Source organism: Gossypium hirsutum, chromosome A05 (assembly GCF_007990345.1).
Source record: "Gossypium hirsutum isolate 1008001.06 chromosome A05, Gossypium_hirsutum_v2.1, whole genome shotgun sequence".
Taxonomy (NCBI): domain Eukaryota; kingdom Viridiplantae; phylum Streptophyta; class Magnoliopsida; order Malvales; family Malvaceae; genus Gossypium; species Gossypium hirsutum.
This window is the reverse complement of record NC_053428.1, coordinates 2638290-2664417: the sequence shown is the minus strand read 5'-3', so window position 1 is coordinate 2664417 and position 26128 is coordinate 2638290. Positions and strand designations below refer to the sequence as shown.

The 26128-nt window shown below is 34.6% G+C and overlaps 4 protein-coding genes across 8 annotated transcripts; 2 read left to right on the top strand and 2 right to left on the bottom strand.

Moving 5' to 3' along the window:
• The first annotated feature begins 561 nt into the window (after positions 1–561).
• Positions 562–6567, top strand: LOC107958711 (uncharacterized). The gene is made up of 14 exons (XM_016894548.2): positions 562–1027; positions 2162–2217; positions 2337–2511; positions 2778–2879; positions 3092–3163; positions 3321–3437; positions 3581–3658; positions 4414–4476; positions 4560–4656; positions 4779–4857; positions 4927–5138; positions 5552–5697; positions 5920–6042; positions 6126–6567. Exons 1-14 carry the CDS (start codon positions 941–943, stop codon positions 6276–6278), a joined length of 1560 nt encoding a protein of 519 aa, XP_016750037.2. The 5' UTR covers positions 562–940; the 3' UTR covers positions 6279–6567.
• Positions 6568–7686: 1119 nt separating this feature from the next.
• Positions 7687–10475, top strand: LOC107958709 (tRNA A64-2'-O-ribosylphosphate transferase). 5 transcript variants are annotated; one of them, XM_016894547.2, is made up of 7 exons: positions 7694–8133; positions 8227–8382; positions 8504–9149; positions 9409–9512; positions 9598–9706; positions 9802–9861; positions 10096–10475. In XM_016894547.2, the coding sequence occupies exons 1-7, from the start codon at positions 8068–8070 to the stop codon at positions 10257–10259; spliced, it is 1305 nt and encodes a 434-aa protein (XP_016750036.2). In that variant the 5' UTR covers positions 7694–8067; the 3' UTR covers positions 10260–10475. The 5 variants fall into 5 exon arrangements, with proteins under 5 accessions (XP_040968778.1, XP_016750036.2, XP_040968776.1 ...); XM_041112842.1 differs by having other exon boundaries at positions 10066–10475; XM_041112843.1 differs by having other exon boundaries at positions 8222–8382; positions 10066–10475.
• Positions 10476–10662: 187 nt separating this feature from the next.
• LOC107958708 (cell division cycle protein 27 homolog B) lies at positions 10663–16855 on the bottom strand. The gene is made up of 16 exons (XM_016894545.2): positions 16654–16855; positions 16008–16080; positions 15768–15877; positions 15631–15677; positions 15169–15266; positions 14690–15000; positions 14373–14528; positions 13686–13902; positions 13185–13411; positions 13034–13099; positions 12589–12708; positions 12352–12428; positions 11996–12115; positions 11680–11899; positions 11305–11586; positions 10663–11093 (listed from the first exon to the last, which is right to left on the bottom strand). Exons 1-16 carry the CDS (start codon positions 16756–16758, stop codon positions 11043–11045), a joined length of 2280 nt encoding a protein of 759 aa, XP_016750034.2. The 5' UTR covers positions 16759–16855; the 3' UTR covers positions 10663–11042.
• A 2714-nt stretch (positions 16856–19569) lies between these two features.
• LOC107960798 (protein unc-13 homolog) lies at positions 19570–24338 on the bottom strand. Its single transcript, XM_041112841.1, has 5 exons — positions 23462–24338; positions 22191–23057; positions 21458–21913; positions 21084–21273; positions 19570–20970 (listed from the first exon to the last, which is right to left on the bottom strand). The coding sequence occupies exons 1-5, from the start codon at positions 23957–23959 to the stop codon at positions 20036–20038; spliced, it is 2946 nt and encodes a 981-aa protein (XP_040968775.1). The 5' UTR covers positions 23960–24338; the 3' UTR covers positions 19570–20035.
• Between the last annotated feature and the right edge of the window lie 1790 nt (positions 24339–26128).

The window sequence follows — 26128 nt, the reverse complement described above, 5'->3', positions numbered from 1 at the left end:
CCCGCGTTTAGTGTCGGTTGATGTATTTTTCTTTGGGACAAATCGGTTGATGTATTTAAGAATTAGATTATTGGACTGAGTAATGTAAATTTTGATTATGTTATAAATTTACTCATAAAATATATATTATTTTTAATATTTAATGTATTTTTAAAAAACCCAAAAAATTAGTTTACACTAATCAATATTTGAACAACTAATTTTCTTTTTTACTGATTCAACTTATGGGAAAACTACTGCTTTACTGTTCCAAGCTTGACCTACCAATTTTTTTTACTGTTCACATCTTTATTATTGAATAAAACAACCAAATTAACCTAATAGTATCATCTATAATTCTAACTTCATTTTATTTTAATATACAACTAATTAAAACATAAAAACAAATATTTTCAGAAACTTCCAATATACACAACAAACACATCTAACGGTCTCTCCCTCTTTTTTCTCATTAGATTTTATTTTTAATTTTGTTTGTTTGTGTTTTTATTTTTCCAATCTGTCGGTCTGTTTTGTAATTTTTCCTTAAAAAAAGGGAAGAAAAGTACAGATGTGCGTGGTCAATTGCCTTTCTTTCTTTCCCAGCTAAAATTGAATTCCAAAAGTTTCTTTTTAAAAAAATTACGCAGGCCACTTCTCCTTCATCATCATCATCGTCGTCGTCGTCTTCCTTTTCTTCTGATCTTTTCCTTTCTCTCAGAAACCCAGGACACGCCCTTCATTCAAACACGGGGAGAGAGAGAGAGGGAGAGAGAGGGAGAGAGAAGAAAGAGACGAAAGCTTCCATTGCTAAATTCTAGGGCTTAATTTTCTTTTTTCTCGTGTTTGTGTGTGTTTGGTTGATCAATTGATTGATTTTTCTGTTTGGCTAGTAAGATAACCCTTTCCGTCGAAGAGGATCGCAGAGAGGGAAGAGGAACACAATAAATTAGACGGTAGAATGTCAGCATTGCACTCTGCCGATTCGTTTCTCTTATCTCTCAGCAGAGCATTTTGTAGTCCTCTTGCTGTTTTTATTCAAATCCAGGTGTGTTTTAATATTTTCTGGTTTAGATCCATTTACTTTATTGTGTTCCGCTTCCGCGCGGAGTTCATAATTATCTGTAAATAGAGCCAAACAATGTATGTATTCGTCTTTTTCGTTGTTTGGAGAGATTTAACGTATGGAAATAAGCTGAATGGCTTTCTTGAACTCGTTTCAGTTTTTCTAAACTTTATTTTGTGTCTTTTCTCAGAAATTAATGGATATCGGACTACTTCTTAACTTTTTGTCACCTTTATAGTTAGCTTATTATTATTATATTTTAAAAAAAAAATTTCTCCATGCAACCTTAAAGACCTATTCTTTAAAGAAGCTATAACTTTTTTTTTTTAAGCGGAAATGGAGTTTTTTCATTATCATTTGGTCTAGATAGCTAAGTTTAGAGCCAAAAAAGGCCTTTTCTTAATTACACACACACAAAAAGAAAAGGAAAAAGGAAGAAAGAAAAAAAATACTGCTGTTACGTAGTGGAGATGAAAGTTCTGATATGTAGTCACAAAGATGACTGTTATTATGATAGTGAGCAATGTATCTTCAATTTCGTTGTAATGGTTATGAAGTTTGTAGATGTAAATTCCTTAATTTTGCTTCATGTCCATTGGAAGGTATCGAGGTGGTAAGGTTTTAATATTAAGCTTTGAGTTGATCTTTGTTATAGTATTAAAATAAAATGGAACAGAAGGCTCCTTCTCTAAATACCATTTTTCCATAATGGGAGCTTTTGTTTAGTTTATTGATTTATTTGAGTTGTTGGAGGGAAGGCTGGTATGTCAATTAATTGAACAAAGGTTGCCTCATTGGAAAGCAGATGAAGTCAGCTCCAAACTAATGGATTATCAAAAGAAAAACTATGGAAACATGCTTACATTTTTACATTCATTACCAATTACAATTTTTGGATGAACTATACAATGTTTGACCAATACATGTTATCCATTCAACTAGCTGATATTCTTTTGCTTTTGACTTATGGCTTCCTTCTTTTACTACTTTAGAATTACTTCACTGATCTATTTATGAATGTATTATTTTATTAACTAATCATCACCTTTCTCTCTCACTCTCTGCCTGTTAGAATTAAAAAAGGTCAACAATCTTAATGTTTTGTATTTAATGTAGGGATGTGTAATCTGCTTGACTCTTGCTATTGGGTGGGCTTTTGCTGCCTATGTCAGGTACATGGCTTTAAAGCTGAGTATTTAAACAGCAGGATGACATGACTGTTCCATGCTGTCAGCATTACCTTGAACTCTCAGTATATTTATATATACCTGCATTTTTTGGCTCTTCACAGGAAAAGAGAGATCAATCGAATAGAAGATGGCATAAAAGGCGGCAATAGCTTTGCTTTTCTATGCCATGATATTAATGAACTTGAGCACTCTAATCAGGTCAATCTACCACGGGTTTCGGTTGTGATGCCTTTAAAGGGTTTTGGAGAGCATAATCTACACAATTGGAAGAGTCAGGTGAGTATTTTATGTTAGGAATTCTAACCAACTCTTGTGGTGTCTTCTCTGGGTTTCTAAAGAAGTGTGCATTTATCTTTTCCTTTCCCACATTTGCTCAATAGAAAAATAGAATTTTGATTAAATTTCCTTTAATGAGTGTTAGGCATATCCCACCTGTTCTATTTTATATTTTAACATTACTCAACCAGAGTTGATTATTTTAAAATGTTAATATTTGCAATAAGTATTTTTCTGAAATTTCTACTTAATACTGATGGAGGCAGATCACATCTCTTTATGGTGGTCCAATTGAGTTCCTTTTTGTGGTTGAAAGTACTGAAGACCCCGCTTACCATGCTGTATCTCAGTTAATAACAGAATTTAAGGTATACCACCAATTTACTTTATTGTACATTCTGATAATATTATCTGACAATAAAATCCAATAGGATTGTTAATTACTGATAATCCTTTATTCCAAAACTTCCAAAAATGCTTCCACTTTGTTTCATGCAAGTGTTTGAGGGCTTCATTTGAGCTCCTTCACTGTGGCTTCAGCACTTGCTTTCCTGATTTCACTGCATGTTTCTCTAACCAGGGTGATGTGGATGCAAGAGTCATTGTAGCTGGTTTATCAACAACCTGTAGTCAGAAAATACATAACCAGCTGGTATGTAAGAACTTTTCCAGATTGTTAAACTGATTTTGCAAATGACCGGGCCTCATACATTTTAATTAATATTATTTAACATTAGTCCTTGTTCCCTCTGATAGAAGTGTTTTCCATACATGCTTAGCAATATACATATTTGGTATATTTTGTGAAGGTTGGGGTGGAGAATATGCATAAAGATTCCAAGTACGTATTATTTTTGGATGATGATGTTAGGTTCCACCCAGGATCAATTGGTGTCCTCACTACTGAAATGGAAAAGAATCCTGAGGTATGTTTGTATTCATCCATGTACCTTCAGTCAAAATAATAAGATTTTTAACCTTTACATGAGTGCTTATTATGGTTATGGTGCATAGAGTGTAAACTACTGATTTTGTTCTGAGGTTCTCATTTTATTGGCAATATATGCAGATATTTATTCAAACTGGATACCCTCTCGATTTACCATCTGGAACTTTAGGGAGTTACTGCATCTACGAATACCATATGGTATGGTGCCATCTATACTTAGTCTTCTTCCTGGGATATTTGCAGACACCTGACTGCATTATTATTATTATTTGGATCACTGGCATTGTTTTAATCTAAGAGAGCAGGGGAAAACCTGTTATCAGAACAAGAGTACTGCCAAAATAAAAGATATTAGGACTCTGCCATAAGCCCTTTGCTAATGGTTGAATTATTACATAAATTCTGATCAATGCATCAGTCAGGCACTCTAATATCTCATTTGTTTATGACTCCCTGTTTTATTCATGTCCTACTGCCCAATCTGCCATCATGCAGTTATATGGTGCAACCTTTGATTACTAGACAAGCATTATGCTAGCTAAACAACCTTGTTCCCCTACTAAAAGATTAAACACACACAAATCAACAGGAAAACACTTACTGAAATCCTAAAGCAGCAGCAAGTTGGCGAATATCTGCTTCATGTTTAACTTACTCCATAGCCCAAAGTTCAAACAAGACTTGAGCACTATACATATAGATGGTTGGTGCATAGGGGCAGTGTTGCCTCATCTGTTTATATCATGTGAATTTGGCCAAGATGTGAAGCCAAATCCCCCCCCCCCAAAAAAACACACAGCAAAAAAACAAACAAATGATAAGTGGAAAAACTTTTGCTTTTATGCGTAACTATGGTCTAGCAGTTGATATTGCATGTGCTATTTTAATCTTTCTCAAATAAGTTGACTATTGTATTCTTTAGTTCATGTACTCATTGCATGTCTCTTCTACAGCCATGCTCAATGGGATTTGCTACTGGTGGGAAAACATTTTTTCTTTGGGGAGGGTGCATGATGGCAAGTAGCTCTTCCTATCCTTCTCAGTGCTTCCTGTGCCAATTCGAAAAAATTATTTCTGATTCTTCTAGATTGTTTTTCAGATGCATGCTGATGATTTTAGACATGATAACTATGGTGTGGTCTCGGGACTTCGAGATGGTGGATACTCTGATGATATGACTCTAGCTGCTATAGCTGGTACTATAGCCTCTACTAAATCTTTTACCAATAAGAAATTCAATATTTCTGTTGATATTAGAATAGCAGCTTTGTACATTGACTTGCAACCTTCTCACTGCTCATGTATTGTGTCTTCTCAGGGGCCCACAAGAGGCTTATTACATCTCCTCCAGTTGCTGTTTTCCCTCATCCTATTGCAAGTGATCTTACTTTCTCAAGGTTTGTGGTTGTTACCATTAAGCTTTTCTATTATATTCATATCCATGTTGACTTTGACCTCTTGAGTAGGTACTGGAATTACTTGAGGAAGCAAACATTTGTTTTGGAATCATATATAAGCACGGTTAATTGGCTAATGAATAGAGCACTGTTTTTAACCCACTTCATTCTGTCATGGGGATTTGTTGCGCCGTACTTCATGGCTATGGTTCATGTTGCAGCAGCACTACAAATCTATATAAAAGGTTATTCATATGGCGAGACAACCTGTACTTCTGGTGGTGAGCACACTCTTTTTCCTTTTTAGGTAGGTTGTAGCGTTAATAGTTCAGATGAATCCAATGCTTCAGGTCCTTACCTGGATGGCAATAATAGTTTTGGAAGTGTTTGTATAATAAGTGTTTACTTTTTGTCTGCCTGAGACGGTACTGACTTATTCAGATAATTTACAAGTTCCCCTTGGCCATCTACGTATTGGACTATTAGTAATTTAGACATACTTGTATATCAGGGTTGCATAACTCTTTAGCCTTCTGCAACTAGAAATGCTAGCAGTAACCTCATAACGTGATAGAAATTTTGTTGCAGTTTATTTGGTAAAGCATCCAGTTTAACAAAATGGAAGCTAGAGAAGTATACTATGGTATTAAAGTTGAATTTAGAGCCTGGTACTAACCGAACTGTGTTTGCACAGGATTGTTACTAGCGATTTGGCTAGCTATATGTACCTTCACGGAGCTACTTTCTATGTGGAACTTAACAAGGATTGAAGTTCAACTATGCAACATTTTATCTCCAGAGGCACCTAAGCTCTCACTTGATTATTACAACTGGAGCATGGTAAACACCTCTATCATCTCATTAATATCTGTAATGGCAATGAGTTGTTAGACTTCCGTTCCCTCTCCCCCCCCCAAAAAAAAAAAAGAACTGTATATATTTTCAGAGTGATGAAGAAAACTTTGAACACATTGCTTTGTCATTATTTAAGCTAGACCTTGGATATCAGAGATACTTACGTGCATGTGATAATATAAATCAAATTGTTTTGTGATTGTGCAGATTTTTGTTGCAATGCTGGTTGATAATTTTCTATACCCGATCTCTGCATTCTGGTCGCATTTCTCTCAAACTATAAATTGGTCTGGTATTCGATATAACTTGAAGAATGGAAAGATACACAAGGTATGAGAGTTGTGGCTTAGCTATTCATAACAAGCTTTTCATTTACTTGTTCAAAGCTTTAGCAGTATTTGGCTACTCTGTAGATTGAAAGGAACAAAGACAAGGGTCCAGAGTTCACAGACCTTGGAGGGAAGCATTTATATGGAAAGAAAGCAGCCACTCCCAAAGCCTCGCTCCTAGGCTCGTTGGGGAGAAGTTTGGCTCACTGGCATCAACCAAAAAAATATGATGTCTAAGACTCCAATGATAGGTAACAGAGGTTTGATTATTCGGTTATTCCCTTATTTGACTGACTTTTAGTGGTTAGGATTGTATTTTCTTTTCTCCCATTTTTTGTTCTCCAATTCAATCGATTTTTTCGTAATTTATCAACCCATCTCTGGGCTGGCCTTGTAATTTGAATTCATTTCATCCTGTAATTTTATAAATCTTTTTTATACACCGTTAATATTCAAATGTCAGAAACATTAGTGTTTGTAATTCACACAGTTCTCTTCTAATCCCCACTCTGTTGAGTTGCCATTCTCTAACTCTTCTAATTTATCAGTCCTGTCATATACCGCGGTCGTTTGCCGCATCACCCCCTCCACCCCCGAAAAAAAAAATCATTATTTTAATTAATTATTATTTATTCGTAGTATAGTTGAGTCAGAATCACAACTCAACTTGACACCAATTCTATTAACGAATCATTATGTATTTTAAATAACTTAATATTATTATGAGAGTGTTTTTGTATTTTTCTTATTTAAAAAAATACAAAAAAAGAATTGCAAATGTTAAGCTCTGGATAGGAATGACAAAAAAATCTGAATTTGACGGCTTTGACCAAACCCATTAGGATTAGATTTTTTTTTTTGAAAATTGGATTTGGAGTGGGTCAAGTGAAATTAGAAAAAAATAGTCGGTTAGAATTGAGTTTGAAATAAATTCACCCCGACTCAAGATATTTACAAAATATCCCTAATATATGTATATATATTAAATTTTTTCTTTTAATAAATAAATATATTGAGTTTTAAGTCAAAATTAAAAAAAAATCACATTTGCTTCAAAATAAAAACTAAAACAAATTAAAATTGTAATTTATTTGCTTAAAAAAATATATTAAGTTTTTATTTTGTTAAGAATTGTGTTGGGGGTAGGGTGAATTGGTAAAGTTCTAGGCTAGGATGCAAAAATTTGCTCCATCTCGCCTAGTTGCTATTCCTAGTTGTAAAATCTTTTTTTTACCACTTCAACCAAAGGTTAATTTTAATATTTTTATACATTTTAAATTTTATTACACAATTTATTTCACCAACATTTTTTGCATATATTGATAATTATATGTATTGTTATTATCAATTTCAAATCTTACATTCATTATTTATTATATATTATTTTTAAATGCGTATTCTAAATACATATTTTTGAAACTACAAAATTTCTAGTTCTGTTTTACTTATTTGATGTTTAAAATTTTGTATATTAAATATTTATAAATGTTAACATTTATAAATTTATCGCTAGTTTTGGTGATTGCTCTCAGTCGGCCCAATCAAAGCGGTCCAAATTAATTTGCCTTTGGGCTTGGCTTCGCCATTGCTGTAACGAACCCTAAATCGTTTCATATTATATTCAGTTTTTCAGGTGGCATCACTTCACCACTAGCATTGCATCTCCGAAAGTACAATAAAACACATGTAATGTAAACGTAATAACGAAATCTTGTTCTGTCTGAACTCTGAAAACCCCAAACCCTAAAGAGCCCCAAAACCTCAAACACAAAAACATTCGAGGAAAAAAAAAGAAACTAAAGTAAACAGAACCTCCATAACAATGGAAAACGCATATACAGAGCAGCAAGGACGATAAAACGTAAAGACAACACTCTCTACAACGCACTTAGATCAATTTACGAGGATTCAATCTTTGTGGGTGAAATCTCCCAGTTATGGCCTCAACTCCCTCTCGTTGCTAACCTCCGTTGCGGTCTCTGGGATAATCCCAAATTTCACTCCACTTGTTACTTTAAATCCACCGATGGTCATACCAATAATTGGTCTTTCAATACTTCTCGTCTTAACTTCCACATCGCCCTTCTCGCTGGTAAATTTCCTCTCTTTTTCCCTTTTTTCTGGTTCCCTTTTTGAAATAGAATTTGAAATGATTTTTTTTTGGGTTTTTTTATTGGTAGGACAGAAGGGAGGGTGTATTATAGTTGATTCGACACGGAGGGGGAAACGGTTTCCTGATAGTATGTCGAAAACTATACCTATTTGGACTTGTGTTTTGAATCGCTCCATTTTTAATTTTTTAAACAAGTTGTCTAATGCTGATGCTTCATTGGTGAAGCAGGTGAGAAATGCTGATGTTCTTTGTTCATTGTTTCTTAATTTTGCCCAATTTTCATGATTGGTAGTTTTCTGGTGGAAGAAATTTCTTGTTCTTGTCTTCTAACTTGCTTTATTCTCTGCAGGATTCAAATACAGGGTGTAACTCTCATGATTGGGATTGTTCATTGCATCTTCCCCTTTGGGTTTCTGAAACTGAGAAGGCAGCAATTGAGGACCGATTAGAAGGATGGACCAAAGACCTGGAAACAAGCGGAGCTGATATTGTGATCCTTGCATCGTGCTTGAAGAAGCCTTTGCGTCCTCTATGGATTTCTCAGAAAACTGTCATCTGGATAAATGAAGTACCGGATTATGATTCTTGGGATTTCACACCTATAATTCTTGTTTCTGCGTCTTCCACAAGCGGAGTAACTCAACATAGGACTACCTCAGAGTTTAGTTGGAATTATATACCTGGAGCTGGGGATGATGAAGAAAGTTGGGCTAGGGGCTTGTCTCCTAATCTCTTTTGGAATCATGCCTATGATCTTATTAGCACTGGACCTGATGTATGTAACCAGAAGGTTGCTGATATAGTTGAGAAGGACAGAGTATATCGTGCTCGAAGAGGGCAAGATGCCCCTCAGATCACTGTCAAACCCTCAATCTCTGAGAGATCACCTTGTTTGGACCCTGATCTTTCAAACATTACGATTAGCCCTTCTGATGAAGAATGTGGAATATTTTGGCTAGGATCTACTAATCTTGCTCTTGGCTCCTCTCAAATCGGTATGATGTATTAGCAAATTACGCTCGTGATTGCTAATTTAATTTAGTTATAAAATTTTTGCTAATTTTCCTTGGAGGTTCGGAGCATGTCTGATGGATGTTATCTGCTATAAAATCCCACATAATCAAACCTGTAGGACTAAATTGATCGTGACACAAGTTAGAATGTATTAGTATATATTTCAGTGACAATACAGCAGTAAGCCCTTTGTGTGATAATTTCATGTGCCTTATACTTTGTTTTGCTCATGTGATACAGCGGCTGAACGTTCATCTAACATTGACTGTGTATTGAATTGTGATCAATGGCCAATCTCTGTCCATCATCAAGAGGCCGAAGCGTATTTGCATCTTCCTATTGTGGTGTGTATGCCGGAACATTAGCTTGTTAATTATCATTTTTTGTACATTTCCTGCTTACTTTTTCCCTCCTTTTTTTACTGACCAGAGCTCGAAGATGGACCGGTTTTCTTTGTTTAATAACCTTCCTTCTGCGGTTAACTTTGCAAAATCAAATCTTACAAAAGGGAGAACACTTCTTATATGTTGTCACGACGGTAAATGTCACATGCCATTTTCCTAATATAACTACTGTTTTTCTTCTGAACCATCTTCAGGTTTTTAATAGCATTGAATCTGCATCTGTTATCAGGGGAAGATATTAGTGTATGCGTTTGTCTGGCTATCTTGATATCATTATTTAATGATGAAGGTATGCAATCTTATAACTAGCTTCCACATGACCATATGTTTACCAAATTAGATTCAGTCAATCTTTTTGCTTGCTTATGCTTGATGCCTAAGAAAATAGATAAAATTAATTGATGAAATCTCTTCTCCCTGAAACCAAAACTAATTACTTTCCGTGCAACAAGGCTTGTTGTTAGCATCATTCCTTTGCTGACTCCTTGTATAGTTTCTCAAGTTTCTTGCACCCCTCTGTTAGGATCTCTTGATGATGGCAAATCCTTCAGTGAGACTGGTATCACAAAATGTGAGATGCGGCGACGACTTGTATATGTTTGTAAATTTGCAATAAAGGCCCGGCCATCCAGCGGAAATCTCAAGCAAGTTTTCAGTTTTCTTAATAGTGAAGTTGCCGAAGTTTAAATTATTTTAGTCACCTCTCTTTACATGTTAACAGTGAAATGGTGCTGACTGGCGGAATTATTATTGAAATGTAGCGTTCAGGAGAGAAAATCTTAAGTGAAAACTGAATTTTAAACTGCTGTTTAGTTTTAATTTGTATTTTTAAAATTCCATGTATATTTATAATTTATCCAATTTTTTAGATTTAGCAATAAAATTCCATTGATTATGTTCTTATGATTTTGAGTCTATTTGATATCAAACATTATGTTGCTTGAGAATATAATTAGTATAAATACTTGAAAATGAATGAAAAATGAAAGAACTTACGCAACATAAGTTATGAAATACCACTTCAAATCGAATAACAATGCTGTCTATGAATCTGAATCCACCGGCTCAAGTGAGGTGACAAAGCAGAAAATGTGGTGATGGGACTGTAATTAAAACGAAGTTATGAGCCATGTTGCCTCAATGTATTGTTTAAGCAAATTACAGTTTAAACAAGTACAAGCTATTAAACTAATGGTACAAGCCCCTGTTCTTAACCATGGGATACAAAGTGTGGCAGCTTTCACTAGTTTTGTTAATCAAGCCCTCGGTTAGCATGTGAATCACCCACAAAAATGGGGTCACTTTCACAAGATCTGCCCTATCAGGTCTGATTGCCAAATAAATTGGCTTTTAAAGATTGTTTACCATTTTATTCAGCACCGATCGAAAGCACAAGCAGGGCCAAACTCTCTTGGAAAACACGTTTTCAGCCAGAAATTTTACAGGAGATTTCCTTGAAACTCAGCGGATTTACAGGTTATCATCTAATTCGTCCGGTACATGTAACTTCTCAATGGCAGCCTGTTTAGGTAGTCAAAAGAGGGTAAGGTCTAAATCACAAATTGGCATATCCCAAATAGAACCGACATTAGCCCTTCACTATGCATACAGTTCTATCAAGTTTACAGCTTTAAGAGACTCGAACCGTTACTGTGGAAATTTTCACTATGGTTCCTCATTTGTAACGGTAGCGTATTATAAAGGAAAGAAAAGACCAAATAAAAGTCAATACCTTAATTGTAGCAACATCAGTTGCAGATGGTTTCAAATCCAAAGCAATACCGAAATGAAGCATGGCCTTTTCGTGCATGTTACGCCGCTTATAGATTTTACCCATCAAAGCATACACGCTGCTCTCACGAGGGGCATACTCTTTAAGTTCCTCCAGCACCTCTAAAGCATCATCAAATCTCTCTAAGCTCATCAGTATATTAGCCTTTTGATACATGGGAAGAGGGTTTTTTCTGTCTGCCAGTATTGCCCTGTCCATTATCTTGATAGCATCCTCACTTTTCTGTAAAATGATTGTGAAAACAGTTCAAAGAACTCCTAAAGGTGATATTGTTCATGTCAAGATATAACAGAACAGTATGGAAAGTAGCCTAACCTTTAAGGCATGAAGAGCAGTTCCAAGATAGGACATTATAACAGAAGAACGTGGATTTATTTGGAAAGCCATTCCAAAGTGATGCTCTGAAAACTCAAACTTCTCTTGGCGAAGATAGATCATTCCTAGACCATACCAGGCATTATAATGCCTTGAATCAATACGAAGTGCATTCTGGTAGCACTTGATTCCATTCTCAAAATCCTCTAAGGCAACATACCTGAAGATAGTAATGTGATGGTAGAACTTTCAACAAACAAATGAAATTGTTACTAGCAAGTTTAACAATGGAAGAAAATGGACCATGGAAACTTACTCGTGACCACAAAGGGTGTGTGCATATGCAAATTTTGAATTCAGTTGCACAGCTCGTTGGAAATTTTTCAGAGCAGTTTCGTGGTCTTTCTGCAAGCTGTAGCAGTTTCCCATGGCACACCTGCAATTTAATTCACAAATATAAACAATAGAAGAACAATAACAACTGTTTATAAGAACTCACAAAACAGCAACCTCTAAACCCTCAAAAATTGCTAAAAAACACACACCTAGCAGGTATTAAACAAGGCAGGCAGGTAGTATTTAATCTCAGGCAAATAACAAGCTTTGAGAAACTTAGGATAGTGAAATTGGTAAGATTTACAAGTTACTTAACAAAAAGTTCTATAAATCTACCATGACTGAGGAGCTAAACGGTCAGTTGATATCAGTTCTTGGGCTAAGTAACTCAACTTCATATCTTCCTTTAAATGCTGCAAGAAAAATAAAAACAGCCATCAGCAAAGAAAGTTTGAATGACAAAACTTTACTTCCTCTAAAACCTTCATGAGCGGAGTCAGATAGAGGGCATTCTGAGTTTTAAAACAACAATATTTCAAGCAATACAAATTTTAAGGGATCAAGGGAACTCACATATAGAACAGTGGAATAAACATCCATTCCTTCCAAACTGTAAGGAGACACCCGACGGGCAAGACAGAATGCTCGGTCAGCTTCTAAATAATCTACCAATTCGAAATGTGCTTTTCCAATCTGCATTAGAAAATTTTTGGAAAAAGAAAATTGTAGACCATGAGATGAGTTGGTACTCATTCTTTCTCACTCGCACACGCACACATGCATGCAACTTTCAAGCACACCCTAAGTCCTTCAGTTAACCAACCAAAATTGGTAAAATTATTTCAAACCAAAATGTAATAAAACGTGAAAAATATAAATGAAAAAAAATACAGAATGCTGGACTCTTTTTATGACCTCATTATTAAAAATATGCAAAGTAAGACTGCTTGTTCAACCTGGTATGAGACAATTGGACATAAGAGAGGAAGAAAACAGTGTATTGCACCAGAAGTATTACCTGGGACAGCACCCAGCTTGTACTATAATGCCTGTGTGGAAGTCTCAGATAGGTATCTAAAGCATCCTGTAGGCAGAAGAATTATCAAGAGCATTGAACATAGCACAAAGATATGAATTCAACTTTTTCTTTAAGATAATCATAGAATTACCTGACACCTGTACAAGCAAGAAAGTCTGTAGCCTTCCCCAAGGGTTCTTAAAAGGCCTAATACTTCTGAAGTACCACTTATGACTTTAGAGCCACTGATAACAACCCCACCAACCAGTACAGTTGCCCCATCTTGGTCAAGAGATCTCACATCACCAGAAGGAAATGAACTAGAAGTTGTTGATGCCATATTTGAACGAGCATCATCAAATGCCTCATTCCTTATCCCTAAATAACATCAGAATTCAAAGTTTCTAAGCATCAAAGCAGTTAGAAACAAATCCTTAATCAGAAGAGAAACTAAACTTTCAACTCAGTTCAATCAAATAACTGTCACAATTAGGCTTCCAAAATGGTACATGAAACAAACTTTATTCCATCGTGCCCATCAGTCATGAATCAACAAATAACAACAGCAAACAGAAATATTTATGAAAGAACTTATAAAAAAAGTTAAAGTGCACATATCAGAGAACTAGTGATGAATAATAAGATTTATAACCTTCTTCAATATTTTCATTTGCCCGTGATTGTCCCTTACGAAGCGTCACAGTACGAAGAGCAACAGAACTCAACTTAGAACTTCCGAGGTACTTAGAAGAACTATTAGTCCCATTTCCAGCTACAGATGTGGTATTTGCATTTGTGTTGGCCCCAGAATCTCCAGCGAGTCTTGTACTTCGACGGGGACCAGAATCAGAGAATAGCCTCCCAGAAATCTGACATTAAAAAGGATCAAAGAACAGCTCCAAGTGTTTTCTTTTTTTGGTTTAAGGAAGGGGGGGGGGGGAGCTTCATACTATACAGCACATAAGCACTAGGATAATAATACAAAAATACCAGTTGCACTAACAGGTCACTGATGTATCATACTACCACAAGTAATTAGATAGAACATCTGACACATCTTTGAATGGTTCCATGTATCAATCAAATACAAACAATGCCATCCAACCCAACCACTTCCGGAAGAGAACCATATTTCACAGCCAACTAGCATGATACTGTTGATCTACATATAGAACGGACTGCATGCGTGAATGTGCTCTATAACTCAAACCTAAATAGTTCTTCTTTCTGGTTAAAAACATTCAAAGCAGGTAGAACAATATACATGATGATTAAGAACTATGAAAACCAAGGCATACAGAGTTACAATTTCACCAACAAACTTTACAACCAGTTTTACCTTTCGTAGTTTTCCTTCATCAACAAACTTCCTTCGAGGTGCTTGAATGGTAGTGTTCACAACTGACCTTGGAGAACCATCAGTATTACCCGTGTTGAGGTTAGAACCATTAGGCTGCACATTTCTACACAAAGGTGGAGGAGCAACAGTTGACAACTACAAGATACAGACGAATTCAGGTTGGTTGCCCATAATCAGACAGGAAAAGATCAAACTAAATACCCTCAATTCATACACCTTAAATTAAGTACCAAAGTAATCAAAACATAGAACTCCACATAAAATTGTGACTCAATATGTCGCATTTCATATCTTACCTGCGAAGCCATTGGAGGAGTATTATAAAATGACGTATTTGAAGGACCACCGTTTTGGGGCTGAGCAACAGCTCCACTAGACACAGCTGCTGCATGATAATTACCAGGAATATCCCTATAGTTATTGCCTTGTGTGTGTTTGAATTGCCTAGAATAGACGTCTTCAGAAGCAAAATTCCGCGACGAAACCAAATTATAATCCTCACTGGAAATATGCAAATTTGGGCTAGCTGCCCCATGATGCATGTACTGCTTTTGAATACAAAGAGCAGCTGCTTCACCAAAAACTGCAGTTGCTTCTTCAGCAGCACCTAAAATAATCAAACACAAAAGAACATAACTTAAATATCAATGAACATATGAGACCAAGTACTAAATGATGCTAGAACAGGATCACATGGAGAGATAAAGAGAAATATTGAGTGAATAAAAAATCAAGCCAATCTAAAACAATCTGCAGAGCCCTTTAAGTGACAAACCTAATATGCTCAACTCCTCATATGCAGCCCAAAGTAAAGGATCTATAGATAAAGCCAGCCTAAAATGATGAATGGCACTTTTCTTTCTATCTGTGTACCTGAAAAAGAGACAATGCCAAATTTAAGAAATTCGGAGATCAAAACTGTTACAAAATTGAAAGATAATCCCCACCATTTAAGTTATTAAAAAAAGGACAAGTCTAAGCATTGAAGATTAGATTCCTTCATAACAGACGATCAAATTAAGATTGTGTATCTATATATCCACTGAGAAATGAGTTAAGCAACAATATATAAAAACAAAAAAGAAGAGATGGCCTTCAACGCAAAACCATGCACATCCTTTCCATTTTATCAAGCCATTCTATGATAAAATTCTAGGCAAATTTCAGAGAACAATTGCAATTTTTTTCTCCCTAAATTCGGCTATAGCACAGTTAAAGATGAAATAACTCAGCCAACCTGTAAATAAGGCCAAGAAGATAATGACCAGCTGCACCATTTGGGATCTACAAAAAAAGCAGAAGGAATTAACTAGATATTGCCATCACAATAATAATGTGAAAGCTGCAAAACTAAGGCGTACTATCATCCAATACCTCTCCACCAGGCTCATTAGAATGACATAAAGCTGTTTCAGCTTCACTAAGTAGATCCATGTGAAAGCATGATATTGCAAACAAGTAGCGGGATTGAGCAGTTTTTGTTCCTTCACATAGCGAAAAAAACTTTATTGATTAACAACAGGATAACAAGCAAGTCAGGATAATGTAGAAAAAAGGCTAGGATTAAATACACCAAAACAACTTCAAACATCTATAACAAGGTGATATGCATACCCTTTAGAATATGATACGCAGAGTAGGCTTGATTGTTCTGCAAGTAGCAAGCAGCTAGCAGCTGCAAGTTCACCTATAGATAAGCCAAACGATTATATTTTAGTTAGCTAATACAGTAAAAGAACCCCCACTTGAAATTATAAGAAATCAATGCAATTTAAAACGTTAATGTCATTAATTTATCAAGTTCCACTACCCAAAATCGATACTCTCAACCGAAACAAAGAAGAAGCATTGAAGCCCAAATCAAAATTAATGCATCTTTGAATGGTTTCCGAAGTCAAATAAGAATTTGAAAAATAAACCAAATCAGAGACTAAAGCTAATACCGTGAACTAAAAACTAAAAGCACTATAATTCAAAGGGGAAAAGGAAGGAAATTTAAAAATATATTAATCAATAACGAGTGATAGAATCAACGCGCACGGTCGATCTGGAAAATCCAACAAACAGTTCTGTTTTTTTTTCCTTTTTTGCAACCGATTTTAGAAACCCGGACGAGTTAAAGTTCTTACTAGAAAGACCAGAAAAGATTCCTCCAGCTTCTTCTTCTTTAATTTTATTTTTACCAACGAAGGAAAATTTTGAAAAAAAAAAAGAAAGAAAGGAAAAAGGATCAACTTTTTTTGGTGAGTGAGTGAGTTACCTCGGAAGGGAACTCAGCGCAGAGGCGTTCACAAAGGAAGATAGCGTTTTTGAACATGAAATAGCGGAGACTGTTCTGAATACGTTCTGTGAGTATCGCTTCCATGGCTGGTAACAAAAAATAATAGAACCAAAAGGAAATATTGAAAGAAAGAAAGAAAGAGGGGTACTGATTTTGTTTTTGGGGGTCTTATTTGCTTTAGGTTTCAAAATTGAGGGTGGCACGTGTTTCCTTCTCTTTCAAATTCAGCTCTCACGTGACATTGTTTTGGGGAATTATCGGCTGCTACACATTCATATTTCATACTTATTCCGGTTCGAAAGTTGGTAACAACATTTTCAGGTTAATATACCATTTGATACCTTACTTTGGTTTTAATGTTCAATTTAGTTTTACTGTTTATTTTTTTAATTAAGTACCTATATTTTTTTACAAGTGTACACGTGTTAAATGTTCCTTAAATGATATGATACAATTTAGTTTAGATACTAAACTCAAATACTAAATTAAAATTAAACTTAAATACCAAATTAATATTCAAACTAAATAAATATATTAAATACCAAGCAATTTGGAAGTTCGGAATTTCTGTTTTTCCTCCCTTTCTTTTCTTTATCTCTTCTTCTTCTCCCTCCATTTCTCTTTTCTCAAAAGTCCTTCTTCAAGACCTTCTACTCTTCCAATAAGCTTCTCTTTGCCAAAAAAAAAAAAAGAGTTAGCACTAAAATACATTTCATGGATAATAGGGTTATTAATCTTTAACAGGAAGCAACACTACATCTTAGAGTATCGGTACAAAGCATTGCATTTTCATATAATGTTTCATTGGTTTTTTTTCATTTTCTTTCTTCAACTCAATTGCTTTGTTCTTTCCGTCTTGGTTCTGACTAGATGATGGTTTAATATGATCAGCTTGGATACAAATTCCAAGCTTGTTGGGTACCACTCTTTGAACCATCCTCAAAGGAAAACCTGAAGCATGGACAAGAGATGAGAATGAAGGTGAGTTTTGGTTCCATGGAAATAGGGAAATTTTGGAAGGAAAATAGTTTTGTTGGGAGGAAAAGGAAACTCTTAAACACCAAGCTAATATAATATATATATAAGTAAGATTATTATTCTATTTAGTTTGGCTGTCTGGGTTTCCGGTGGGTGGCACTGGCATGGCCTTTGCTTTAGCTTGCAAACTGTGATTTGGCAGACCAAATTTGAATAAGGTTGAGATAAAAACTGGATGTTTACTTACACAGACATAACATAACCAGTGTTGCTTTAGGCCGTTGAATTATTGCTTATAAAATATTTGGAATATTGCAATGGCAATGCCCATATATGATGTATTCAAATACGTTATAGAACATGTAATTTAAAGAAAAGATGATGATGATGATAAAAGAAAATAGATTAGGAAAGAAGCATTTTGAAAAGCTTGTCAAAGACCTAAAGGTTTGCATATTTCTTTATGCTTTTTACGCTTATTTTTCTCGTTAAAGAAGACGACTATGAGTGTGTAATTTACTCATTTGCTTCCGTTTCTCTTCATGTCTCTCCTTAAACATGGTAGTCTTGAGAGAAAGCTCAGCTCGGTATAGCACACAGATACAATAGAGCAAAGGTGAAGTTCAATGTCAATCGAGTTGACAATATGATTAATTCAAGCAATTTTCCTTCTTGATACTATTGACAATATGGTACAAAGCAAGCTATTTTTTATTGATAATCTTCATGTCATGTTCCATTATAGAGTTTTTCTGTTGAAAATGCGATGCTTAATTTGTATGGATGCACTAAGGTGCAGTGCATTGTTAACATGGCTTTCTGTTTAAGATTAATCATTCTATTATCCATATTAAAAGTATTTTAATGCTCAAACTTTTTTTATTTTGGCAAAGAGAAGATGTTGAGGAAGGTTTTGGCCTTTGAGAAAAAGAGAAATGGAGGAAAAATAGAAAAGAAAAAAAAGTTAGACTAAAAGGGAAGGAAAGACAAAATAATAATAATAATAAATAAAATGTTGTTAACAGTCACCTCCGCATTTAACAATAACATAATTTAAATATTTTAAATTATTTCTTAAATTTTAAATATTTTAATTAAATCTCTAAATTATTAAAGTTCTATAAATTAAATCTTTTATTATTTAAATAATTAATTTAACTATCACATGAAACTTCAAATCTTATCTAACATAATTTAAAATAAAACTTTTAAAAAAAATGAGTATTATAAAATAGATGTTTTAAAAATCTTAATGTTACATAAACTTTTAGTGCTTTAAAATTATATAATGTTAATAATTTAAAAATATAATTACGACGTTTTGAAATTTAAAATTAGTCCTCCAACGAACTAAACCTTATTTAAATCACGAGTGATTTGCATGGTCATAATACGTCAATGTGATATTTTTCTTATCTAGTAAAAGATCCTTTAAAATCACCATAGTGAAGCGAAAGCTAAGAGATTTCAACCTACCTATGAAAAAAGGAATAGTCAAAACTTTTTACTGAAATAAAAAAGAGAAGAAAAAAAAAAGCAAAACCGAATTATATATCCAGCGATCGCTTGGATTTAGAACAAAATAATTACATAATGATATATATTTAAACTTTTAGCTTAAAATTGGTAAAAACAACGTTTGAAATTGATACTGATGATGACAGATGTGTGCAATAAGCGAAAATCGATTGATCATTTTGAAGAAGACGGGACACCCGTACACAAATTCAAGATATGCTAATAGTAGCTTGAATTGTTGCTATACACGCCTATATAGTAACAACAATGAGAAGATACAGAGATATTTTTAAAACTGATTTTAGAGGTGGTACATTTGTTTGTATGTCTTTGCCATTACCATAATATATAGAACCAGAAAGATTTGCCTCACTTTAACAAGGGAATATTCAATCTAGCTTCGAGTAAATTGGGGGCAAAAGTCATTTTATTTGACAAGCAATACTATTTTCCATACCAACTCACTGATGCAGAACATAAAGCTTTCAATATTTTCCAAACCTTTCTATACAAATATCCTGCAAGAACCCCACACTCACTGTTTTTCCACTAAATGCCTTCTAATGTTTCATCTCAATTCCATGTGAAGCAGATGATGATGATGATGGAAAACCCAGAATCTTCATCCTTACCAGGCATCAGAATTATATTCTTTTCACAAGTTCTCCCTACACTGGGTTAAGGTCTTAAACCAATAGAATCCAAGCAAGAGAACTACGGAAGTCAGAGTTTCTTAAGGGATATAACTTGCTCGAGATGTAATGCCTATGGCTTGACAAACTTGGAAAGCTATATCAATTACCTCAAGCAGTGTATGCCTAAGAAGTGCATCATTTCACTCTTCTTTTCACCAGTAAAAGAGCTGTTAGAGTTTCTTGGGCAAGTTGTAAGTTTTCTTAAGGAACTTAGCTGCAGTCTCATCACTTCGATAACACAAAACACGCAAGAGTGTGTTAGGCTCTGTTGGATTCCATTGGCCGGTAGTTGGTGGCAACGGAAGCTTGGATTTAGCAGAACTGCCATAAGTCTCTAGGGTCATATATTGGAATTGTTCAATTAGGCTGTCAGTATCAGTATGAAATAGTGGGAGGATGGCATTAACAGTGGTCGAAAACTTCTGTATTAAATCAGCTGGAAGTCCATCGCCATTGGACCAAAATAAATCACACAAGGACTTGAAATCATCAGCTATTGTTTCATAATCTTGCAAATGGAAAGCACGAGGGGGGCCTCCAGCGAGTAAAACCAGCAAGAGACCATCAAAAGAAGCTTTCATTACTTCAGTAATAACTCGTGTTCTGACTCTGTAATGCACGGTTAATGAGATAACCTCCAAATACTGCTCAAGCTCCTGAAGAAAAGGTTCAATCCTAGAGGACGAAACTTCCCCAACATACAAGCCATCCCAAAGGACATGACTTAGATCATGGAAAACAATCTTATATGCAGTTATCTCACACAATTGTTTTATCCCTTCCACACAAGCAGTAGTTGAAAGTTCAAATGCTTTCCCCATCCCATCAGCAATATTGTCCATATGAGCTGATTCGGAATTTCTAACATGGGAAATTGCCCTTTTTGCCAAAACAACCAACTCCATTCGAAAATGCTGCAGAGTATTAATACGACAGCACAGATGGGATATCCCCAAGGAGCCATTGCTATTTGTTGTTCCAACCTGAGATTTCCTACCCTGTGCTATTTGAAACTTCTCTTTTCTCTTAAAAACACCAACAAACTTTGAGCGTGTTGAACATCTGGTCAAAACAGGCATTGAGGGAACAAAAGTATTTTGGGACCCTGTAGATAATAAGATAGTGTATTTTCCTTTTAGTTTTACACAAAAATTGATTACTTCAGAAGAAATGGAAAGGGCAATATGCATTGGCTTCCCTAGGCTACATGATACGTACCACAGCCAGACTTTGCCTTTGATATATAATGTAGAATACATCTGTCAATACCAGTGGTTAAATCGGGAAGCAATACAGCATGCATAGATATTGGCAACAAAAAGAATGCTTCTAATGCTTCATCTACAATTCGTAAAACTTCAACAGCAGAGGGAGCAAAATTCTCTTTATTTGTTCGTGGATCCCATACCTATAAGGAGACAAGAAATAGACATGCATAGAAGTGAATGGTCCATATTAGCAACAAAGATTAGATCCAAACTACTTACGGAAAAGGATTAATATCCTGTTCCACTTAAATGACAAAACACAAATATTTCATATCACCCAAACCACCATCAAGGTATTATAGGAAAGGAATAAAAGCCTTATACCTCTCGTTGCAGATTCCTGTCAACCCATTCCTTCAGTCTGTCTAATCTAGTCGTTATCCATGATTTCACTAGATTGGAAATCACGGATTCAGCCTCATAAGGAGGCATCTCCCTTATAATCGACTTTCCACCATCTTCACTATCCACTGAATTTTCAACTGCAATTTGCACCAGATCTTTCTCCAATTTGTCAGCAGCTCTCAACACTTGTAGTATATCTGGTGTCAAATCACCAATGCCAGAAACAAACTGCTTCAGCTCATTTCCATAGCAGGAATGAAGAGTGGCCACAGCTACACCAGCTGCAAGAGGATGCCATCTCTTTAATAGAGGACTAAAAATTGCCTTTTCACTAAAAGCCAGTGTACTGACACCCTGTGCGAGGATGGAAAGGAAAGGAAACTGGTTTTGTTGGTTCTTAGAAGAATGTTTGCTGGACTTCACCTTCTCCATTATCTGTTTAAATAGAATCAACACACAACCTTGGATCATCTTTCAGACAGAAATATAACAGGAAAACTAGGTCAAAATATTTCAGAAAGAGACAAAGATCCTGGTTTAGCAAGAAGGAAAGTACTCATATTAAGATGCCTGCAAAAGTTGCAAATAACAAAAACCTATCAATCATACAGAAAGCGGTGAATTATTCTCATGATGTAAAACTATAGGAGCCTTCTTATCTTGTACTGCTCATTCTATGAAGGGACTTTATGCTAAAATATTGAAAACTTGCCTGAACAAAAGCCACATGCAATGATGATCTTATGTAATTATCAACTCTCTCACGAGCCAAGTCAACTTCCTTTCTTTTCCTATGATACTCGTGAGAGATATCTTCTACCATTATCTTTGCTGATAGAACCGCCATAGAAACAACACATTCCATTGTCTCAGTGTTATCACTGTGAAAATAATTGTGGTAGGCAAGTAGCCTTTTCTCAGCCCAGCCTAGAATTGTGCCCAAAGTAGAGCTTATTATCTTTGAATAATCAGGATCTGTCATTGCCTTTGCATCCTTTTCAACTTCCATTAACAGATTATTAGCAGCAAACAACAGATCGCTTTCCACTTGGCCAGTTACCACATATCGGTTAAACAATATCCACAAGAAACAAAGATCATGCAGCATCTGGTTCATTCCAAGGACTACCCATGTCTTCTTCACAAGTTCCAGAACCTCATCGACCTCTTCAATAACAGAGATTTCATCATTAACATCAAAACAAGCCTCTAAAAGCATTCGGTATATTCTGAGATTCAACGGGAATCCATCTGCCCAGTGGCTGGTCTCAGAAACAGACCCATCAAAGGTTCTACAAGCAAGAGACAAAGCAATGCTCCGAAGAGCTTGCATCGATTCGTTGTTTTTGCCGGTCTCCAAAGGTTTCTCCAAGGCCCCACGAATGATCTGTCGCAGTTGCTGTGCAGCAGTATCGGTTTTATCTAGGGGCAAGAGAGGATGTAAAAGGAGTCCAGCTTCAAGAAGCTTCAAATTCCTCCTCTGCCAAGCGTCATATTCCCATTGATTCGGAAAATCCGAAGGCTTGAGTTGCTGCAACATCTCAACTGGCAACACTATTGACTCTATCCGTTTTCCAAGCTGATATATCATACATATCCAAAAACAAAAAGTTAAATAATGATTGCAATACTATATATAACTTGTCTAGCAAACATAATCATACAAAAATCATATTCCATAAACATTTCCAAATTCCAATAATCACCAATTGAATTATATATCACATTTGTATACCCTACTCATAATTACAGCACAAATTATCAAACTGAACTTTGAAAAAAAGTAAAAGCGTCTGATTAATTCAACTTAACACAAAATATTTCTGTCGCATTAAACAGTTCTGTTTTTTTCCCTTTCCATTTAACTTTAAAAATAAAATAAAGACAAAAGACGACAAAAAAAAAGAGGCCGTTGCTTTTGTGAATGAAATTAAAAGAAAAAAAAAGGCAACCACACAATTCTTTTCTTTTTTTGGAACAAACCTGAGCAGCAGCAACTCTCAAGAGAGCTCTTCTAACCCTGGAATCGATTTGCTCTGAAACTCTCATCTGAACCCTCAACATCTCCCCAATAGTAACCGCTTTTTTGACTCGTTCCGAGTCCGACTCACCACTCACATGCCTCTTCCGAGACGATTTCAATCCTAAAGCCTTTTTCACATTACTCGCCGCCGTCGAAGACAAAGACCTCTGTAACGACGCCGTCGACGTCAACGCCGGCGCCCTTCCCAAATTTTTCTCGGAATGCGATATGAAAGTCAATGGCTTCACGCCGGAACTCCGACAGGCTCCGACCAGAATCTCGTAAGCCGTTTCTCGGAGCTCCGAATCTGATAAATTCGTTGCCAACTCAGCGAGTGGACAGGTCCGCGTCTCAGTGAAGTAGTTAGGCATCGCCACGGCCGTTTTTGTGGTTACTTGGTAATGATGGTTGTGTAGCTTGGGTTGGCAAGAAGTTCTATCCCTTAGTCTACTCGACATGTTAAAGATTTCTGGGCAATAAAAGATATATTTATTAAAGACAATAAATTAAAACCAGCTTAAAGATGAAGGTTTTACAGGGAGGTTACTTTTACTATGAGATTCCTTTTGAAGGAAAAGAAAAGTTGGGATAGTGAAAATTCTTGCTTGATGTTAAAGTAAACAAAATAAAAATTCTGGAAATATATCATCAAAGAGAAAATGTATAATTTTAAAAGGAAATGGATTGAGTTTTGAACAATGAAAAGATTTGGATTTTGTTTCCTTAGAGATTACAGAGCGCAGAATTTGATGGTAAGAAAAAATGAAAAGGAAAAGATGGTAGTGGTATTTCTCTGATGGCAGCCGAGCCGAGTCAGGAGAGCGTGCGGGAGACAGTTATAGTTTTAAATTTTTTTAAATTGGAGATAAATTAATTGCTGGCATTTCCTTCTCTCTCTTTTTTCTTGGTAAATATTTATCTATTAATAAATGTAATTATGTAAAAGAAAATTGCCTCCTTACTTCCACTTAATTTTCTTTATTACTTATTTTTATATGTATAAGATAAATTTGAAATAATTTTATTTTCACATTTAGTTATAAATTTAAAAATAATTTAAAACTATCAAATAAATTTTATTATTAAATATTTAATTTAAATATTTGTTAAGATCAAATTTTATTGTAAAAATTAAATATATGAATATGATCTTTTATTTAATAAAGGTTAAATTGTAAATTATCATTATATTTTTTCGAAAGTATTTAGTAAATTAAACGTGATAATTTTAATTAATATCATTTTATGTATACCAAACATTGTAGAGTAAATTCCCTAAAAATCACATTCCAATAAATTAAATTCGATTGGAATCATAACACCAGAAAGCATCAAACATTACATTAGTTTATGTATTATATGTAAGTGGTGGAATTAATTAATTTATTCTAATTTGATTATTTTTAATTCTTGAATTTTTTTAGATTTCAAAATTTTATTCATGATCAATTGATAGTCATTAAATTCATTAAGTTCTATCATTTTCAAAAATTGATGAGATAAACATATTATCTCGTGTGTACTATGTCAACTTGCTATTTCGATGCATTATTAAAAAAAATAGATTTTTCAACTATTGTTTGTATTAAATTGGAATTTCAAAATTCGAAAAATAGAATGAGTAAAAACAGTATAATTAGAGAACAAAAACTAAATCTATAATTTTATGCATAATTCAAGACTAATAGAAGAAATTAACCAAACATATTTAGTTGTAATCTTTAGGTCATAATTAAAATATCAAAACTTGAAAATTATAAGGTCTAAAATTGATCAAATTAAAATAGAGGGTCTAATAGTGTAACAACTTAATTTTCAGTGGTGTCGAAAATAGTGATTCGAGATCACTAAATCCGATAAATAAGTTCAATGATTTATTAAAATAATATATATGAGACAAGTATGACATTAGAAAAATTTTTGAATTAGTGAATTCTATGAACTAAAAGAAATTATTGGGCAAATGGGTCACAAACGAGGTATCGAGACCTCAAATTTATAAACCGAGCCATAAATATTTGTTATGGAGTTAGTATTAAAGTTTTGTTAGGAAATTTTAACGTTTTGATAGTTAATTAATTAAAAAGGACTAAATTGTAAAATGTGCAAAGTTCATTTAAATGATTAAATTGTTTAAATAATAAATAGGAAGGATTTAAAGATTAATTTGGCCTAAAGTTAAATAGGTTGGATGGCACGGACAAGAAAATTAGCAAAGGAACAATGTGAACAAGGGGCAAAATTAGAAATTTTGTAAAATTAAACTTAAAAATTGAAATTTCATGAGAATTCTAGACAATTTCTCCTTCAAAACATCAGAAAAACACCATAGGAGAACCTTGAAGATGGTTTTTCATATTTTTGCACCACGTGAGTTCAATTCTTACTTTTTCTTTGAAATTTTTATGTTTTTGTGACACTTACAATTAGTTCCAACTAATGAATTCATTTGTTTTTGATTCCATGAGTGATTTTGAAAGTTACTATGAATGAGTGCTGGAATTTTATGATGAATTATCATGGATTTGAAGCTTAATTTCATTATATGATGATTTTATTAGGTGATTTTAATAGAAAATGATTATTAGGACCTAATTGTGAAAAAAGTTATGAATTAGGGTTTGGTG

Excerpts from the sequence above, each read along its gene's own strand:
- LOC107958711 (XM_016894548.2), top strand. The coding sequence starts at position 941 with ATGTCAGCATTGCACTCTGCCGATTCGTTTCTCTTATCTCTCAGCAGA. Across the intron at positions 2,512-2,777 it reads TACACAATTGGAAGAGTCAG|ATCACATCTCTTTATGGTGG; the intron begins GTGAGTATTTTA and ends TGATGGAGGCAG. Across the intron at positions 2,880-3,091 it reads AGTTAATAACAGAATTTAAG|GGTGATGTGGATGCAAGAGT; the intron begins GTATACCACCAA and ends TTCTCTAACCAG.
- LOC107958709 (XM_041112842.1), top strand. The coding sequence starts at position 8,068 with ATGGTCATACCAATAATTGGTCTTTCAATACTTCTCGTCTTAACTTCC. Across the intron at positions 8,383-8,503 it reads ATGCTTCATTGGTGAAGCAG|GATTCAAATACAGGGTGTAA; the intron begins GTGAGAAATGCT and ends TATTCTCTGCAG. Across the intron at positions 9,150-9,408 it reads TCTTGGCTCCTCTCAAATCG|CGGCTGAACGTTCATCTAAC; the intron begins GTATGATGTATT and ends CATGTGATACAG.
- LOC107958708 (XM_016894545.2), bottom strand. The coding sequence starts at position 16,758 with ATGGAAGCGATACTCACAGAACGTATTCAGAACAGTCTCCGCTATTTC. Across the intron at positions 15,001-15,168 it reads TGAGGAGTTGAGCATATTAG|GTGCTGCTGAAGAAGCAACT; the intron begins GTTTGTCACTTA and ends TGATTATTTTAG. Across the intron at positions 12,709-13,033 it reads CAAGCTGGGTGCTGTCCCAG|ATTGGAAAAGCACATTTCGA; the intron begins GTAATACTTCTG and ends TTTCTAATGCAG.
- LOC107960798 (XM_041112841.1), bottom strand. The coding sequence starts at position 23,959 with ATGTCGAGTAGACTAAGGGATAGAACTTCTTGCCAACCCAAGCTACAC. Across the intron at positions 21,914-22,190 it reads TGCATGTGGCTTTTGTTCAG|ATAATGGAGAAGGTGAAGTC; the intron begins GCAAGTTTTCAA and ends CTATTTAAACAG. Across the intron at positions 20,971-21,083 it reads AAAGGCAAAGTCTGGCTGTG|GGTCCCAAAATACTTTTGTT; the intron begins GTACGTATCATG and ends TATTATCTACAG.